Here is a 20,384-nt window from a genome sequence, read left to right on the forward strand (position 1 = left end):
ATCAATAGTTACCACTTGTCTCAATCAATACTTACCACGTGACTATCAATAGTTACCACGTGTCTCAATCAATAATTACCAATGTGTCTCAATCAATAATTACCATGTGTCTCAATCGACTGATCATCCTACATGTATATAGATTTACTCTCGACAGTATACCAAATACTGATTCGCATTTTAATTAAGTTCATTTTATATTCTGAAAATATAATAGAGGTACATGTATATCAAAGTCACCCCCCCCCCCCCCCCCCCCACTAAAATTTTCAAATTTAAGGTACATTTTGTAAATCGTGGCCTCTTGTTTAGAAAAAAAAATGTAAATGATAAAAGAAGCAATTATTTCTTCCACTCTCGGAGAAATAAATGAAAAAATCTTTTGATTTATTGAATTACTTTTAATGGGAGAACTTACATTTTTTTCAAAAACCCTTACAATTTGTCTCATGTTATTAATTTCACCTTATCAAAAATGACAGGAAATAGTAAAAATAACTACATACTAGGAAAAATATTCCAAGCCATATAAAATATGTTAAAACCAGGAACTTTCGGGGGCTTCGCCCTTTAGGCCCCCACCAGGGCTTAGCCCTGGACCCGCTGGGGGTCTGAGGCGGCCTTAAGTCCCCCGCCTCACAAAGTTGCGCCCTTAACCGCAATTCCTGGATCCGCCCCTGGTCACTCTACATACCAAACCCGCCCACATCTTCAAACCATAATTCTAAGCACAAGCATATACTAACACACTACTCGTTATATCTAGGTTATGGTCTCGGTCATGCTCAGAAATTGCGCTTCTCTATAAACAAGACGCGTTTATGGGGAAGGGGGGGGGGGACGAAAACCATTTGCTAGCGAAGATGTATTAATCCCTACGTATTCTCCTTTTTCTGTCTGCAACATACGCCCCTCTACATACCAAACCCGTCCATAACTTTGTAAAATGATTAATCTGAATACAGTATTCTAAGGTTTGTGACACCAAACCCGTCCATAACTTTGTAAAATGATTATTGTGAACCCAATATTCTATGGTTTCTGACGCTTCCAGTAAGATTGTGGCACATGTCATTACGTCACTTCCTAGAATAGACATTCAATTTTATCTGTAGATACATGCATTGGTTGATTTGGTGGTTGTTTCTTGTTTAACGTCCATGTTGAGGATTTCTCACTCATATGGAGACGTCACCATTGCCGAGTACGGGTTGCAAAAGTTAGGCCTATGCTTGACGCCAAAACGGCCTTGGGGTAGGGTTGGATCTTTATCGTGCCACACCTGCTGTGACGGGGTCTCGGTTTTTGCGGTCAATACATTTTAAAAAACGCTACAAATTAAAAATTTACAGATATTGTAAGTTATGATCACGTCCTCCAAATGCAATCTTTCTTTTTTTTTTTTTTTTTTTTTTTATTTCTTTTTTTTAATTCAAATTTTGCTGCGAGAGTAACATTTTGAATGGGGGAAAATTTATGTATAAATGATTGACTGTTTTACTTTCTGTAATGACCAACCGTTCCAGTTCCTCCTTTTTTAACATGAATCCGACTTTGACGTAAATTTACTTAACATTCCTATCGTAAAAATATAAATCTCTTTTAAATGTCTAAACGTTTCAACATTTAAATAACTGTCTGAATTTATTTGAACCTGTTTTTGAAATAGTGCTGTGCAATGCAATGAGTAGTTGTGTAAATATCACAAAAACATGTTTTCACTTGGAGACAATGCTGGGGAATATTAGCCAAATATTGATATCACTTAAGCCATCGCTATAGAGTGTGCATCTACAGCCGAGTGTTTTAGATGTGACGTATGACCACTTCTGCGCACATGTATTTCATTTCCTCTTTCATTGAAAAAAATATTACTCCATTAACAGACTTTAATATCTCTGTATGAACCAGTGACCCCTGTGACATTTTATGTCACGGGTGATCGTTAATTAAACTTCGGTGTACATTTCTTCTTAAGCAGTTATGGCAATTTAAATACCGTGCTTAACACAACTGTCAACTTGTTCAGACGAGCCACTGGAGAGAAAAATCACTGAACCAGTTCAGCGCAGCTTACAGCTATTTATGTATTTATCGAGGGTATTTGCAAATAACAGGGATCAATTTTCAAGCATAAAGAGTTCGTATTTCTTGTTTAGCCCAGGTTTGACGCGATCGAAAGCTGCAGACCCTAAAATGATGGGATCGTAGAATACATACTGCCTGGATCTGGCCAGTTCTTACAACAGTCAGGATATCTGGTCTGATTTGAATTATATCTACTGGATATCTGTGGTTTTGTGAATGAAGTGGTTGTGTTTGTGACGTGAATATGGGAGCAAAAGCCAGTATTCCGGTGGTGCAACTACCACGGGATACGGTTGTCATAGTAACCGGAGCAAACTCAGGTGAGGAAATATTCAACGTCTTCTAAAAAAAATATTCAATATTTTCTTCTTTTTATAGAAAAAATCATTATGGAGAAGGTGAATTGAAAAAAAAAATCGAAAGTTCTGAATGCGGCGAACCTAATCTTTGAATTTGCAGTGTTATGTCGAAAGAGGGATATTGATTCTATAATAGAACAAAACGCATTTCGTATTGAATGTTTCTGAATTCCTTTCACATAAAATCGTCAATATGAGCAGCAGGTTAAGAGAGGTCGATAGTTAGAGGGACCCAGAGTAAAACAGATTACCGGGTGTCAGAAATCATAATAAAAATCTAGCTAATAATTAAAAAACACACACACATAAAATCGCCAATATGAGTACATGGTTAACAGAGGTCGATAGTTAGAGGGACCCAGAGTAAAACAGATTACCAGGTGTCCGAAATAATGATGAAAATCTAGTTAATAATTTTTAAAAAAACAACAACCAAGAACTGGAAAGTCATGGTAGGTACATTACGTATAGGATCTTGATAAATTCAAATAGAGTTTAAGACGGTGTGTACTTTTACGATTGAAATGCTAATGTCTTTAACCTGTAATAAACAGATATTTAAGGCAAGGACTCGGCTAATGTTAATCCACGGTAATCTGCTAATACATTTCATACAAAGGATTTATAAATTCTAATGGCTGCGGTGGGTGACTTTCTAAGCAGGTTGATATATGTAAATTACATTTATGCACTTTTATAAAGTTCTATAAGAATATGAAGGCAGCGTCTGGCAATCGCTTTACTTGCAATTTAAAATCAACGTATTAGTTAACAAATCAAATTACGGATGGGTCAGGATTTACAATGCTGTCTGACATCTGTGTAGAAATAGCTTCGTTCGTGATGACTTTATATCTATGTTGAAATCATTTAAAGTTCAAGTTACAATCTTTTAATGGTTACAACAATTTGATATTGAACATTGTCAAGTAAGGTGGGGAATTTAGAAATGTAGTTCCTTCATAACTACTTTGTTAAATACAAACCTTTGTGATGACATGGTATTTCTCTTAAGTATAATTTCAATCGTTCTAGTAGCTTAAAAGTGGTATCAAGGGAAACTCATTTCTCACAGATCGTTTGTAAATAGTGACAGTGAGAAGACATTACCGCTCAAGAAATATTGATTTTTTTAACGACTGTAATGTATATTAATTATAGAGCAATTACGTCAAAATGTAAAATAAACAAACGTATTATTTTTTTAAAGCAAAGTTGATTTAAGAAGGAATGGTACATCTTCATATAATGGCTGATTTCCTTCTAAAAAATATAGATGCCAGAAATACATGTATCATAATAGTCCTTTTCAATCTAACTGCATTGCTGAGTAGCTTTGTATATGTGTCGACTGCTGACCCGTAGTTCGTGCGATTGAGTCTAGCAGGGGTTTAATTTTTTTCTTCCAAATAATTTTCTACTAAAACTAATTTTTAGCTAGATAAGGCAAATTTGAAAGTTTTCAATTTTAAAACATTTTTGTTCATATTCTCCACTTCCCACCAATATCAGATTTCTCTGGTGTATTATTCCTTCTTAATCATTAAGCTTGAATGGGTTTAAATCTGAGTGAAAGTGTTTCTTAATTATCATACAGAAAATATACAAATCAAAACAAAAATGAATCTAGAATTTCCGTCTTTATCTTCATTTTCAATCGCTGTTTCGAGTGGGCTCTACCAGTTAGAATTTCTTGGAAATGTCTGGTTTAGAATTTTGGCCTGGTGATGAATGACTGTTGCGTGCGTTTGTTGCTTGGGTTAAGCTCCGGTTTTATGATATTACGTGTTGTTTCTAGATAACGGCAGTGGGAAGTCATTTAATAATGTTAGATAACCACTGGAAACACCTAGTGTTGATAAACAAAACAAGATAATGAATGAATAGCCTAATCAGAATGTGGTTATATTTAACTGCAGCTATTTGTTTATAGATTTAATGATCCGTTTCCAGGTATTTAGAAGCACCGTTGAATGTTAGTGATGTATACACTGTACTGTAGTATTTGTCTATTTTAGGCATTGGCTATGAAACGGCTAAATTCATCGCCATGATGGGCGCCAAGGTTGTGCTGGCCTGCCGAGATGAATACAAAGCTAACGATGTATGTGTGTTTGGCTATTTGACGTGGACATAGCGTTCATTCTGTATATACATGGATTTTTTGTTTTGTTTTTGTTTTTGGCAAAGTAACATTTTTCTAATCAATTTTTACTTGTATTACTAATACGGACAGTAAACGACAAATATCGACTACCTACCATAGTCCATATAAATATTGGCTGTCTACCATAGTCCGTATGAAAGTTTACTATCTGCAATATTACATGCAAGTTAAGTATAGAAAGGTAGTACTATGATTTATAAACAAGATTTGCGTAGATAGGAAACAATTTGAATTGGATGTTGAAAACTATCACATTTTTTTTAAATTGAAAAAGGCATTCCACATCTATTTAATATTATTTCTCCAGATCTTGCAGAAAGCAAACATTCTAATCAACGTGACGAATAAACGTATTCTTAGTAAAAGACTGATAAGTAATTCTAAATTCATAAATTCAAAATTACTTATCATATATATATATATATATATATATATATATATATATATATATTCATATCACTTTATTCATACAGATCAGCCATGTATTACAACACATAGTGAATTTTGTAGGATTTAAGTATATGTTTTATTTATAGTATCAGTGTAGTACATGTATTTGCGTGGTATAGGTGACATTCATAGTATTATGGCGGGTGTGACCGGTCGACAGGGGATGCTTACTCCTCCTACTAGGCACCTGATCCCACCTCTGGTATGTCCAGGGGTCCGTGTTTGCCCTACTATCTATTTTTTGTTGCTTATAGGAATTATGAGATTGATCACTGTTCGTTATCTTCACCTTTATAGGAGTTATGAGATTGATCACTGTTCATTATCTTCACCTTTATAGGAGTTATGAGATTGATCACTGTTCGTTATCTTCACCTTTATAGGTGTTATGAGATTGATCACTGTTCGTTGTCTTCACCTTTATAGGAGTTATGAGATTGATCACTGTTCGTTATCTTCACCTTTCCTTCTGTGTAGTATTCCAGTGTGATTTGTTACATTTATAGTCTCAGTGAAACGTTTGAGTGTTACTTGTGGCATGCATCAGTGTAGTAACAATTCAATTCTATTGGTCACACACACAATTACTCTGAGGTTAAAGTTGAAAAGTTGAGAGTTCCTCAATGACAACACCTACTTCGTGACCAGGTCTTCCAACAGTCTGTTGGAATTCCCTTGAACACGAATTGCGTTCTCTTCCAGATCTTAAAGAACGCATGGAGAAAATCATAGAAGTATTGCGGTAACGTTTGGGGAGGGGGGGGGGGTTGATAATAATTTACCGAAGATCTACATATATATCTATATTTTAATTCCCATATCATTCATTAACTATTGAAAAAGAAAAATATGATAAAACGAATTGAAATTGTAGAAAATAGTTTGCACGTAACACGGAGATCAATCATAGCATCACATGTTTCTCCTTAGCATTTCAGATTGGTATAGACATTATATAAAAAATATATCCGGTATATCATTTGGAACTGTTTATATATATACAACTATTGTTGGATTTTGAAAATGTCATGTGTTGTATAAATCAATCTTAGGCTAATCTAAGTGGGGGATTAAGGGGGAAATGGAAACGTATTTATAACTAGACACCCAGTTAGATGCAATCAATTACATCTATTTGAAAATGAATTAGACCACAGACACACTAATTTACCTCCACCTATACAATTAATTACATCCAATTACAACCCTAATTTCAATTATCCATCCCTGAGGTCGGATGAAAAGGAACTCACTTTACTGAACAAATTGACAGTGAGCTCTAGTTATAAAACCAGCGATTTATGTTACGTCATGCAAGAAATCGTCCTGAAAGTTTAACCGATCTTACCTTCCTAGCTGGACAGATCCTGTTTTGAACACGTAGAGATAACAAACAGTGATCAATCTCATCATTCCTACAAAAAATAAAAATTTACTACAGCACTAATGTTTGTCTCAAAATGATCACCAAAAAAATCAAGAAATATCGACAGTGCATATGTACTGTATTGTTTATAAAAAAAAATGCACAAACGGATATGACGTCCTACGTGAGGAAATTGTGATTTAAAACACTTTCATTATCCAACCTACATGTATGATAATGCATAAATAGTGATTTTCATATAAATATGATGTAATGACCGTAACAATATTAATAATTATAACAATAGTAATGAAAAACGATTACAACTGTTGTTGGGTGCCCCATTGCCGTTGTTTTTCCTTATATATTTAGAATATCTCAGATATTTTCTGTAATACTAGGCAATAAGACGAATGGATGCCGAATTCCAAGAAGAGAAGAGACTGAACTCCACAAACATCATTAGAGACGATCACCTGACGTTAGAGTTTATGAAGCTGGACTTGGCCTCGCTAGAGTCCACTATGAAATTCATCGAAACATTCAAAGAAAAATACAAGAGATTAAACCTTCTTATTTGTAATGCTGGTGTGTACTCAACTACAAAAGGTGAGATATCAGAGAGAGAGAGAGAGAGAGAGGGGGGGGGAGAGAGAGAGGAGAGAGAGAGAGGGAGAGAGAGAGGGGAGAGAGAGAGAGAGAGAGGAGGGGGGGGAGAGAGAGAGAGAGGGGGAGAGAGAGAGATATTTCATTGGTAACAATGGGTCACCTGGAGTAGAATGTATGATAATTGATTGCATAGGTAATGACTGTTCATTGACCAAGCGCGCGACATTAGCAGTGAAAGTTACGGACGGTATTTCAGATGAACAAGTAAAGATAACGAACAGTGATCAATCTCGCGATTCCTATAAAGAACACAAAATTAAGGCAAACACGGACGCCTGAACACAACAGAAGTGGGCTCAAGTACCTCGGAGGAGTCTCTAAATGTAAAATATTCTTGATTTAGATGTGAACTAAGACACAATCACAACAAAACATAATGCTATAATCAATGACTACCATCTTTTGAAATTTTGTCTCGATAAAATGATTTAATTTTTTCAAAATTGATCGAGTGTGATGAAGAGCATCGATTTATTTACACATGTACAAATACAGGTTATCATTGGGTCGAATTCTGTCTGATGAAACTGATTTTGACTATATATTACTCTGTTTACCTGGTCAAGATATGGGGATCACAGCGGGTGCGACTGGTCAAGAGTGTATGCTTACTCTTCCTAGACACCCGATCCCACACCTGATATGTCCAGGGTTCCGTGTTTGCCCTCCTCTTAATTCTATATTCTTCATGTGTGCAAAATTTATCTAAAGTCATGTTCAAAATTACAGAAAATGAAAAATATGTGTTTGTCATACTTTTTAATTGCAAGTTATTTTCGCCAATTAATTTATCTTTAGACTGAAATGCATAATGCAAATACCAAGAATCTCAAGTTTATAACATTCTATACATATATTTATAATTGCTCATTTTTCTTTTGTAAATTAAACCTACATATGATTAACATGTTTGAAAAATTGTCGCTGTAGACGTCAGGGTGACATTTTTCTATAAAACACTGTCTGTATGACCTTGGACAGATAATACCAAAAATGAAACAATGAATAATTGTTCTGTGTAACGGCTAAAGACTATGATAATATGGAGAAATTAGAACAAGTGGCTGCTAGCCATTTATAAATACGGTAATAAAATGGTAATTTTTCTCCAAGAATTTGCAAAAACATGGTTCAACACATGTATGCTATAGACATGCTATTGTTTAAAATACAACAAGCAGTCTGTTTTTGATCAGTCGCTCTTGACTATTTCTAAGTTTCAAACTCAAAATTAAATACTTGAAAATGAAGCTGATTTTGTCAAAAGCGACTGCAAATATGACAAATGATACCTTCGCATTTATTAGAGCTTTAGATCAGATCGTCAATGAATGTTGATGAATGAAATGAAGGAAAAAAATGTAAATGTGCAAAATGCTACAGACAATACTCAAGACAGTCATTAATTCATGGTCATGTTACTACGTGCCTACATAATCTATGGTCTAAACACAAGATACATGTATATAGTGTGTACATTTGTATTATCACGTGTCTATGTAATATAATCTATGGTTTATACCTAAGGATGTCAATTGTTCACCGCTGTTTTAGTATCTATGTCATTGTAATTTATGGTAAAATATACTAAATTTCAGCGTCCTAAATCAAAGCATGGCGTAAAAAAGGTCCGGAAAACAAAACATGAAGAGGTTCATTTAACCTAAGAAACTTAAGTTTTACGGTTTTCGTTAGAATAGGTTAATCGTAACAAAAGGGAAACTTGATCTCTATCTACACATTAGGTATTGTATTGTTTATACGGCTCATCAGCATAATACATATTCAATTACAAAGTATAAACAAAAAAGATGTATACAGTATGAAAAGTGGAGTGAATATTAGAGGATGGACATACATGAAGAGAGTTATAAGACAAGTTTACATAAAAAAGAAACCAAAAAAAAAAACAGCATATACATTAGACGATAGGTTGGCTAGATCGTAAGAGTAAAGCACCTTTTAAAAATTTACTCAGATTACAGATTTGTTTTCTATTATGAATTGACATCAATTGTACCAGTTTAAAACATAAAAGCATGCGACCAATAATATTTTTTTATGTATGCAGATCTGAGGTTTTTGTACAAAAAATAAAATGATATTCGTCCTTAACTTCGTTTAAACATTAGGTAAGCACAAATCAAATTTCAGATACTAATTACTAATTTTGTAATGGTGGGAAAAGTCCAGAAAACTATACTCGGCACAAAGTCCCATGAATCTCGTAAAAACCAGTCCACTTTGACAAAATTAAAACTCGATCAAAACATACAGTAGTAAAATACAATCATGTAGTAAAATTTCAGCTTCTTAAATCAAAGTATGTAAAAAAAAAAAATGTCCAGAAAATTACGTTGTGACAGACAGACTAACAACCACACAGACAGATGAACAGACGGACGGACAGACGTATCGACAAAGTGCAAACTAGTAATCTCCTCCGTCAGTAGGGGACTTATTAAGTTTAAACATCAGCAGTGTGAAAACATGTCTGTGTAATGAAAGATTGTACATCGTTATTTACCCAGGTTCAAAAATATGTAAAAAGTACAATGAAGTATAAAATGTCTTCAAAACTTTTATTTGTCATGGTTAGAGGAACTCATCGGCCATGATTGTCTCGGAAAATAAACGAACACATAATACATATTGACAATCAAATGCCTTTTTGATACAAATCAATGTAAATGACAAAGTAGTACTAGTATTCTGTTAAAGGCTTATATAATACTAGGTTATTGTTCTGAGTTAATATAGTAAGGTGATTATCTTATACCAATAACCGCGTATGTTTGTCTCTCTGAGAACACATGTCTTGTTTTCCCGTCTCCTGTTGTCCGGGCGATATGGACAGTTATTGTCCTATTTATTTTGGGAAGTTGTTATTTTAGGCCTGCAATCAATAAAATCATTTGATCTTTACTCTAATTTTATTTCTTTGTTGATAAGGTATTGATAATATATGGACATCTGTCATTTATTACTGAATAATTATTATCCTTTTTTTTTTGTAATCTTTTTTCTAAGATAAAGTCCCGTCGGGATCCGGGTTAGAATAGGTCCTAAGTATTCCTTGCTTGCCGTAAGAGGCGACTAAATGTGGCGGTCTTTCGAAGGAGACCGCAACAACCCAGGCCCCGTGTCACAGCAAGTGTGGCAGGATAAAGATTCCTCCCTGCTCAATGGCCATAAGCGCCGAGCATAGGCCTAAATTTTGCAGCCCTTCACGTCTCCATATGAGTGAAGGATTCTCGAGAGGAACGTTAAACAATATACAATCAATCAAATCATTTATGTTTAATTACAAGAAAATTCTGTATTTTTTTTCCAGTGATGACAGAGGATAACTTTGAGTTGACCTATCAGGTAAAAGTCTACATATTTTTTAAAAAGTTTATTCAACCTAAACAATGCCTAACATTCACGTTCACTGTTTAGTCCATATTGATTTCATGTTGGTTTAAAAAAAAAAAGCATATAGCAAGTGTGAAATGCATTGCATATATAACGAGTCGCAATACTTGACGTGCGTGGGTTAGTGTAATTAAAATACTGCATACCATGAATTATGCATCATGTGTGGAAAGCGTAGCAAAGCAACAATAAAACCTATGTCTGGAATCATATATTCATGCACTGCATTTTCCCCGATAAACAAACCAAAGAAAGCTATTCATTATTCAAATATTTACATTTCCTGTGTTTTTGTCTTTGATATTTTAACAATTGTAATGATAGGCATTTTCGCATTTATGAACTATAATCGTATGAATCTTGATACATTGTAAATACACTGTATAGTACGTCTATTTCAACGGTTTGGAAATTCTTGATTGAATGTAAAATGTAGATATTACAACAATTTTCCCTTTTTGGAGAAAAAAAATCTAGGAGGGTATGCACTGCTAACGCGCTTCAGGAAGTACGCCGGCGTGAAGCATCGGAGTCTATTCATACCCTCATGTATTTTCAAATTTACCTGTATTTCCTAGGTGCATTTCACGCTACTCAATACACAAAATAGTTTTTAAAATATATATTTAAGGTTATTCCATATTTCTTAAAATTTAATTTTTGCCTCTTATCTCATTCGAGCCAACAAAATTTTCTGTTCTGGGTCTGTCTGTCTGCCATTTTTTACGTTTTCGATCTTTCATTCAGATTCACGGGATCAGTCTCAATCAAAATATTGCAGAGAATTCTTATGTATAGCGATATCAATTTTTGTAAATTAAGTGGCCACACTGACGAGATGACTAAGAAATTGTGAAAATGGGATGGGGCTCATTTGAAATTATTTGAACTATTGGGTTAGAAAATAGAAGAAATCTGAAGTTAAAACATTTCATTGTGTATAGATACTAGATCAAAGCGTGGCACTCGAGGGTCTAAAACTATAAATCAACACTTATGTTTTGTGTTCCATTTGCACGATTATTTAAATATTTCCACCACTTATTTTGTGCAAAGATGGTGACCCAGATTTGATGTTTTTTGAACTGCAACGAACCTAGGCAAACGGAACGTCGCACGATGGCGGAGTACCGAATTTTCTTGGTTGTTTTTATAATTATTGTTATCAGACCCAAATTTACTATACGACATTCAGAATATATGCTGCATGTTTTAGGTGAATTACTTGGGACATTTCCTGATTGTTGCTCATCTGATCCCTATTCTGATGAAATCGGGAAAGGACTGCCGGATAGTTTTCGTGTGCAGCGAAGCTCACCAGAAAGCCAAGTTTGATGTTAATTTAGCGGAACATGGAAAATCCAATCCATATGATTGCGACTCCATCTACAACAACACAAAACTGTTTCAGGTTTGATATTTCTTTTGTTACAATTTATTTTCCAATTCTTCAAAACGAATAAAAAAACGAGAATGAAATAAGGTTAGATTCACAAGAATAGAGAGTCCATATTCCTGATATATCGATTGTAGATTTAAATATTCACTGTTATATGTGATTCTTCTATTCAAGTTTTGTACAAATGATATTGATTTTGATCTTTAGATACGATCTTTCAGAGACAAACATTATGTTTCTGGATCTGTAGAGTTTGAACTCGTAATTTCTGGTACTCTTTTGGGGTTTAGCTTTATAGCTGATGTCACTGGCAGGTTGAATTTTAGGAAATGGGTAATAGTTCCCTAAAAGATAAAATACAAGATGTAATAAATTGTATATTTACAGATTATGCAGATGTATTGCGTTGATAAGATTCTTCTTAAATCGGATGTGGAAGTATGTTGTGTAAATCCTGGCGTTGTGAACACAGATTTGTTCCGGAATAATCTACCAGAGGGTCAGCCTGGATGCGGACACTTTTGCATGGATTGCTTCGGTAATACTCAGGTGTAAACAAATTCGAAGTGAATCGCTTACACACGAGGTTACTATAAGAAATAAAGATACGACGGAGGTCTATCACATGAAATTATTATACATCTAGAAATATCTGATTTCAGTTTCCCTTTCATTTGTCAATTATAAGAATGGATGTGATACATGAGTTATATTTTTAGGGTGTATTAAAACACCTCACACTGGCTGTGCCACAACTGTATACGCAGCAGTGAATCCCGAGCTGATTGGGATAAGTCGCGGATACTACAAACACTCAAGAGCGGCCCCGAGCTGGCCGAGTAAAGCAGGAAGGTAAGGAATCTAAACAATTGTAACTCCTCGGGTCTTTTCGGCAAACTCTGGTAAATCATCTCGAATATATTACGCTCACCGGAAGTACGAAATGTGTACAGATTGGACGCTTTATAAACCCTTGTTTAGTTGACTAATTACATCTTTGTAGACTTATTATTGAGAAATTTCATCATGTCTAGCAAATATCTATTTGGGAATAAACGATAAATAATTTTTTATTGTCGTATATCGATTCTATACGAAAATGTAGGTTACCGTAATGCACCCGAGGTTGTTTTTCCGCTTGCTGGAAAGAGCCGAGAATGTGCAATGAGAATCTAAATCGCAGCACAAATATTCAAAGAAAGATAACTCTTATATAATTTTCCTATTCTTTGAGGATTCGGGATATATAACGTAGAGACCAGTCTGTATTTATGAATTGCAAATTGTGGTTACATGTGTTTCATGCATAACTCACAGTTCTATTTTATTATAAGGGGTATGGTTAAATGTGTTACAAGCATAACTTACAGTTCCTCCACATACGCAGTGTCTCTCTTTTTTTCAGAGATCCAGAATATCAAGGTTTTCTATGGACCTCTACACGGGAACTTCTGAAGAAGTATATTCCTCCAGATATTGACAAACTTTTAGACGTCACTGTAGATGCAAACAATAAACCCAAAAAGTAGTGGAAGGGGAGTGTTCAAAAGTTGATGACCAATATTACTGTGATAAAACAGGACAATACTATTGTACACTAATGCGTACTTCTATTTAAGGAGGAATAACACACCAGAGATATCTTACATGGATGGAAAGTGGAGAATATGTACAGTAAAATTTTAAAATCCAAAACTTTCAAATATACCTCATTTAGTGAGAGAAAAAAATGCAGTTTTAGTACAAAAATTAAAAGCCCCTGCTAGACGCGTACACATGAACTACAGATCAGCAATCTACACATAAACCTACTGAACTACCCAGCTAGACAATCTACACGTAAACCTACTGAACTACTCAGCTAGGCAATCTACACGTAAACCTACTGAACTACCCAGCTAGGCAATCTACACGTAAACCTACTGAACTACCCAGCTAGGCGATTAAATTTACAAGAAATATACATTGCGGATATTAATATTTTCATTCAAGTTTTTAAGAGGAAGTCAGCCATTATGATGCAGTATTCCTCCTTAAAATGACCAAAGTTGCCAGGGGAAAACCTTGAAATGTATGAACCATGGAGTCGAATGACCAACTCTGGTTTTAGGTAAACGGCGACTTCATTATCATGTTCATTTGTTTTCATATTGTATGAATATCTCCACGGAGAAAATTCCAGCTGTAATTTACTACCCCACGATGTCCAGCAGATGGGCGTTCTATTTTGGCGTTAGTTTCGTATTTGAGACCAATAACCATGGATTACATTTGTCTTTCTTTATTCGGGTCCTAACATCTAATTTTGAGTGCGATTTTAGTTTCCAAATCATACATTGTGATACATGTATTTTATGCCTCGCTGTATTATGAATTTTTACATTTTCGTGCACGTATATTTCGATTAACAATACATGTATAAAGGTGCTGATATGACGTGTTTGTTTTATGAATGGCGTCTCAATGTGACGGTCAATACGACGTATCCATGTTACGGTCAATATGACGTCTCAATGTTACGGTCAATATGACGTTTCAATGTTATGGTCAATGTGACGTCTCAATGTTACTGTCAATGTGACGTCTCAATGTTACGGTCAAGGTGACAATATGACTGTTTGAAAAATAGTGAAATATAGAAAACAATGTCAACCAGTGAATATTGAATTTTGTAGCTATATTTAACATGTGTATCAATTCATTAGGGTTTACGTACTCACATGAGAAGGAATATATTCATAAATGCTAAAACAACCTTTATGAATAAGTTATTTACACTTGAAATGAAAGAAATATATTAACCGCATTTAATCCATCGAAAAGTTGAAATCGAACAATTTTGTAATTAAAGTCATTTTGTTTCATTTGTTGTCATACGATATTGAATTTCATATACGCTATGAATGTTCTATTTCCTTGGGCCGTAATGGCGTATTGAGGATCTAAGCATGGAAGTTACATACATGTATCTAGGAAACCCTCCAGATGTTCTCAAGTTTTCAATTTCTCCTTTTACTCCCTGGTTTACGAAATTTTCAAGATTAAGTGCCTCCAATTTCAAGTATGCATGGCGAAAAAGAGAGAAAAACTAAAAAACAAAAAAAACAAAAAAAAATGAAGAAGAAGAAAAGGAAAAACAAGAAAAAGAAAGAAAAAATCAATAAAAACAAATATCAAATTTGTTGTGGGAGACATTGTTTCAATGTCTGTGGCGGACTGGGGAGTGCATTGGGGTAATTGATAACTAATTCTGCGCCAAAACCGGCTCTCCTCCCAACTACTACTAAAGCAGGGGGCAGGTATTTCACGTGTACCCTCCAGACGACCATTAAACTAGGTCAAGGGTCAGTGGATATTCATAGAAAATACTAATTTCTTGCATAAGTTGCTAAAGTTTCATTCGTGGGGATCTCAGCTAGTTCATAGCTGGGGCCATATCTACCTCCTACATGTACTAAGGGAGGGGATGTTACATGCTGGTGCATGTTGCAAAAACTGTAGGAGGGTCTACAGCTTGCTCCGCACTTGCTAATTAAACCAGGTAGCACGCAGGAGACAGGTGAAATGCACAGAGATACCCCCCTTAGAACGTGGTCACCCGTTCAGGTTCGGGCACCTGTGTCTACATAGGGCACCCCGTGTTGCCCTTACTTTGGTAGGCACACTGACCGCCTCCCCAGTTTCCCACAAAAGATTTGCATGCGACCCTTTCCACCATATATGTAAATTTGCATCCTGTTTGTGATTACAATAAGTTAGTTGAGTGTTGCGGCATTGAGTAAGACCTTTGTCTAGGACTAGGTCAGGGAACCAGCATTGTATTACTATTATATGTATGTTCACTCGATTCTCCGAAGCTAAATATCTTCGAAGTATCAAGGTAAAGACCATAGTTGAGACTCTTTCGAAGCTTGATGATAAGGTTTTTGTATTTTTGCCTTTATAGGCCAGATGTTTTGGTTCTTATGAAATTGAAAGCAAGCTTAGTAATTTGGTTGGTTGTATGTTGTTTAACATCCCGCTCGAGAATTTTTCACTTATATGGAGACGTAAACATTTCCGGCGAACGGCTGCAAAATTTAGGCCTGTGTTCGGCGCTTATGGCCATTGTGCAGGGAGGGATCATTATCGTGTCACAACTGTTGTAACACGGAGCTCAGTTTTTTTTTCTGTCTTACCCGAAGGACTGCCGCATTTAGTCGCCTCTTCCGACAAATCAGGGTTACTGAGGATATATTCTAACCCTGATCCCCACGGGATCTTAGTGATATGAACTATATGTGGTTGAGATACCTAGCCGGTGTAATGAAAAACAAGTTTGTCACATATAAGCAACAGAAGTTGTAACTGACGGTAAATAAATTGAAAATTAAGAAAACAAATTTTAATACCTCCATAGAATCAGAGTGAATCTGAAGCAATTAACCCATCAAATCAACAGAAAATGTCGATTCATGAATTAGTGACATCATCTCAGTAATTCCTGTTCGTAATCTCCGATGTGTATTGACCTCGGAGGTCACCAGTTCGGATAAAAGCGAAAGAGGGACACTGAGTACGTGTCAGATTTGTAATTAAACAATTTATCATGCCAATTTCATAGAAAATTCACAATGAAAATTTCATTGGAGTGGCACATTTGCGAAATTATTAATTTTGTACACAAGGTACTTTTTGTCATTCATGAAACGATGTAATATTTTAAAGCAAACGAAATGTGTAGTTACGTCAGTTTCCATCTTTGTATATGACCTCGGTCTCAGCAACCCGATTATGTTCGGCAATTATCGCCACATGTCCGTGTATACGACGCAATATCGGTTTATCCGAAACGCTCATTGTAGGTATGCTCTCAAATAATATCCCCTTGTTTATTTTCCTGAATTTTTTATTAGATCTTTTGTATTATATTAGTTATAGGTGTTATTTGGTGCCAATTGGATAGTGGAAAAAATACCGCCAGTTACAGTTTGTATTGCTTTAACATGTTGAAAGAGTATTTGACCGAAGTCATGTAAAACCATTTCAAGTTTGGAAGTCATGTAAATGACATTAATGTAGAAACTGTTGAAAAGGCGTCAACCAGAGTGTCCGTTTAAAGAATTCAGAACTCCGTACCAATATGGATGCTAAACTTGGACATTGAATACCGGGTATTCACTAGAAAAAGGAAATTGAATGTCCCGTGGCTATTCAAATTTCAATTTTTCTGGATGTTCCAAAAATGGCCTATGAAAGGTGAATACTAGTATAAAGAATAAACGGTACAAATTAGAGAGTTGGGGAAACACGGACCCCTGGATACACCAGAGGTGGGATCAGGTGTCTAGGAGGAGAAAGCATCCCCTGTCGACCGGTCACACCCGCCGTGAGCCCTATAACGGAGTTATACAGTAATACTGATGCTATACAAATACTGCTTGTCACGTTACTATACTGGGTGCTGCTTTGCCCATCAAGCACCATATTTATCGTTTGAATCCATTTAAAATACAGTACATCAGAAATGAAGTGCAGTACATGTTGGACAATGATATTATTAAGATTAGTAAGAGTGATTTGAACTCACCTTGTATTTTTATACAGAAACCTGACGGTACCTTCCGATTGAGTACCGACTTCAATTCTGTCACGAAAACAGACTCCTATCCAATTCCCAGAATCGATCATTGTAATGACAAAATTGAAAATGCTAAACTTATCAGAAAATTTGCCCTGTTGAAAGGTTACTTGCAAGTACTACTAACTGAAAAAGCCAAAAGAAATCTCAGCTTGTGTGACTCCCAATGCACTGTTTCCGTACAAAGTGATACCTTTTTGGCATGACAAATGTTCCAGCGACCATTCAGAGGGTGATGCATTCCCTTCTCTCTGACCCTCAATGATATGAATCCTACATTGATGATGCTACCATCTACAACGACACATGGGGAAAACATCTACGAATCATGCGTGCGTTCTTTGACATTCTAGCGAAAGCAAATTTAACGATGAACCTTGCTAAGAGTGACCTTTGTCGTGCTACTGTAGAATATTAAGGCCATGAAGTAGGTCAAGGTTATTTTACACATATTATGGCTAAATTGAAAACTATCACAAAGTTCCCGATTTCTACAAAGAAATAGTTAATGAAACGGTTGAGCATGACTATTTTTTACAGAAAATGTAGAGATTTTCCCTCAATAGTTGGTCCACTTACCAATGTATTGAAAAAGAGGGTCATATTGATTATGATGAATCATTTTGGAAAATTAAACCTTCCCTCATGTTTAGTCTAATTCTTTCAGCTCTAGATTTGTCTAAGCAATTTTAATTTACTGTCATGTAGAAGTCAGTGTTGCTTTGTTTCAAGAACGTAATGACATTGTAGATAGATTGGTTGGTTGTATATTGTTTAACGTCCCGTTTGAGAAAAAAATTTTCAAATGGATATATCACCATTACTGGTGAAGGGTTGCAAGTTAGCGCTTCTGGTTTTGGAGCATAGAGCGATCTTCTTTATCTTACCACATCTGCTGAACCGCTCCATTTAGTCGCCTCTTGCGACAGGCAATGGGTACTGATGACATATTGTAACCCGGATCTTCACGGGATCAATATAGAGTTAGGAGCGATATAAATAGAGTTGTTTCTTATTTTCAATGAAACTTTCAAAGCGTGCACAAAATTATGCTACCATTGACAAATAGTTTTCCTTTACAACATTTTGCTGTTTTAATATTTGAATGTTACAGTACAGTACTAGTGTATTCAATTCATGTTTTTATGGATTACCAATCCCTCACTATTTGTGCATGAAATATCACAAGAGAATCAAATACTCACAAGATGGAGTTTATTGTTAAAAGAGTATGATATTGATATCAAACATGTAAAAGGCAAAGACAACGCTGTTACAGATGGCTTCTCAAGATTATCATAAATATAGTCTTTTTTTGTTTAATTGCATTCCTTTTCTTTGATGTCAATGTATATGAAAGGTGAAGATAACGAACAATGATCAATCTCATAATTGCTATATGCATTCAGGTTTTGATTTTTGGAGAATTACATGCAAGTTTTCTTTTTATTTTTATTTAAACGATTTAGCGGAATTCCAACAGCCTGTTGGAAGACCTGATCACCAAAGACTACGACGATATTGTCTATGAGGAACTCCAGTATATTTTCAAATTCAATTTCAGAGTACTTGTGCAGGGAATCAAGAGTGGTGTTTATAAAAGTAATCCATTGAATAACTGATCACTACATAAGAATATTTCTCTTTTTTACATTTTTGTTGAAGAACCAACTATTTACGATGTCAAAAAGTCTAGTCTTTAGTTTATCGTGAGGAAGGGAGTACCTTGAGCACCATTGGCTTGACAGACATCAAACTTCGCACACTTCTGGGTAGATGGCCCTATTGGTTTCCAGGAAACAAGGTTAAAGGTTATGACTGGAATGACTGATTATTTTGAAATTCCCGCTTGGAATCTTCAGGGATCAAACTTATTATATCTGCTGTTGCTGCTGCTGGTTGGTGGATAACCTATATTTTTGACTGACACTACAGGGATTGTAAATGAAAACGTGGATCCTGTTCAATAATGACACACGCAGGACATCTATGTTCCTAATTAAAAAATGTATAATATTGTAGTTTTCATAGATCTGAGATATTCTAATTCAACTTGACAGCATGACGATCAAAGTGTAATGTGAGGGGGTCAAATCACAGAAACCATATCAGTTCAGTCAGCAGGACTAATTCAGAACAACGGACTGACCATTCAACCGAAGGTCACATCAACTGGTGGACAGTGTGAGTGAGATAAGTTAACTGGTGTACAGTGTGAGTGAGATAAGTTAACTAATGGACAGTGTGGTTGAGATAAGTTAACTAATGGACAGTGTGGGTGAGATAAGTTAATTGGTGGACAGTGTGGGTGACATAAATTAACTAATGGACAGTGTGGGTGAGATAAGTTAACTAATGGACAGTGTGGGTGAGATAAGTTAATTGGTGGACAGTGTGGGTGACATAAATTAACTGGTGGACAGTGTGGATGGGATAACTGGTGGACATTGTGGTTGAGATAAGTTAATTGGTGAACAGTGTGGTTGAGATAAGTTAATTGGTGGACAGTGTGGGTGAGAGAAGCTAACTGGTGGACAGTGTGGTTAAGATAAGTTAACTGGTGTACGATGCGAGTGAGATAAGTTAACTGGTGTACAGTGTGGGTGAGATAAGTTAAATAGTGGACAGTTTGAGTGAGATAAGTTAACTTGTGGACACTGTGGGTGAGAGAAGCTAACTGGTGGACAGTGTGGTTGAGATAAGTTAACTGGTGTACAATGCGAGTGAGATAAGTTAACTGGTGTACAGTGTGGGTGAGATAAGTTAACTGGTAGATAGTGTTAGTGAGATAAGTTAACTGGTAGACAGTGTTAGTGAGATAAGTTAACTGGTAGACAGTGTTAGTGAGA

General features: G+C 35.6%; 1 protein-coding gene across 1 annotated transcript; it reads left to right on the forward strand.

Moving 5' to 3' along the window:
- The first annotated feature begins 1,859 nt into the window (after positions 1 to 1,859).
- LOC125674714 (WW domain-containing oxidoreductase-like) lies at positions 1,860 to 14,348 on the forward strand. The gene is made up of 8 exons (XM_048911966.2): positions 1,860 to 2,408; positions 4,466 to 4,551; positions 6,832 to 7,039; positions 10,434 to 10,468; positions 11,733 to 11,927; positions 12,303 to 12,453; positions 12,635 to 12,767; positions 13,321 to 14,348. The coding sequence occupies exons 1-8, from the start codon at positions 2,333 to 2,335 to the stop codon at positions 13,442 to 13,444; spliced, it is 1,008 nt and encodes a 335-aa protein (XP_048767923.1). The 5' UTR covers positions 1,860 to 2,332; the 3' UTR covers positions 13,445 to 14,348.
- Positions 14,349 to 20,384: the final 6,036 nt, after the last annotated feature.

Source organism: Ostrea edulis, chromosome 3, assembly GCF_947568905.1.
Source record: "Ostrea edulis chromosome 3, xbOstEdul1.1, whole genome shotgun sequence".
In the NCBI taxonomy this organism is placed as follows: Eukaryota; Metazoa; Mollusca; class Bivalvia; order Ostreida; family Ostreidae; genus Ostrea; species Ostrea edulis.

Excerpts from the sequence above, each read along its gene's own strand:
- LOC125674714 (XM_048911966.2), top strand. The coding sequence starts at position 2,333 with ATGGGAGCAAAAGCCAGTATTCCGGTGGTGCAACTACCACGGGATACG. Across the intron at positions 7,040-10,433 it reads TGTGTACTCAACTACAAAAG|TGATGACAGAGGATAACTTT; the intron begins GTGAGATATCAG and ends TTTTTTTTCCAG. Across the intron at positions 12,768-13,320 it reads TGGCCGAGTAAAGCAGGAAG|AGATCCAGAATATCAAGGTT; the intron begins GTAAGGAATCTA and ends TCTTTTTTTCAG.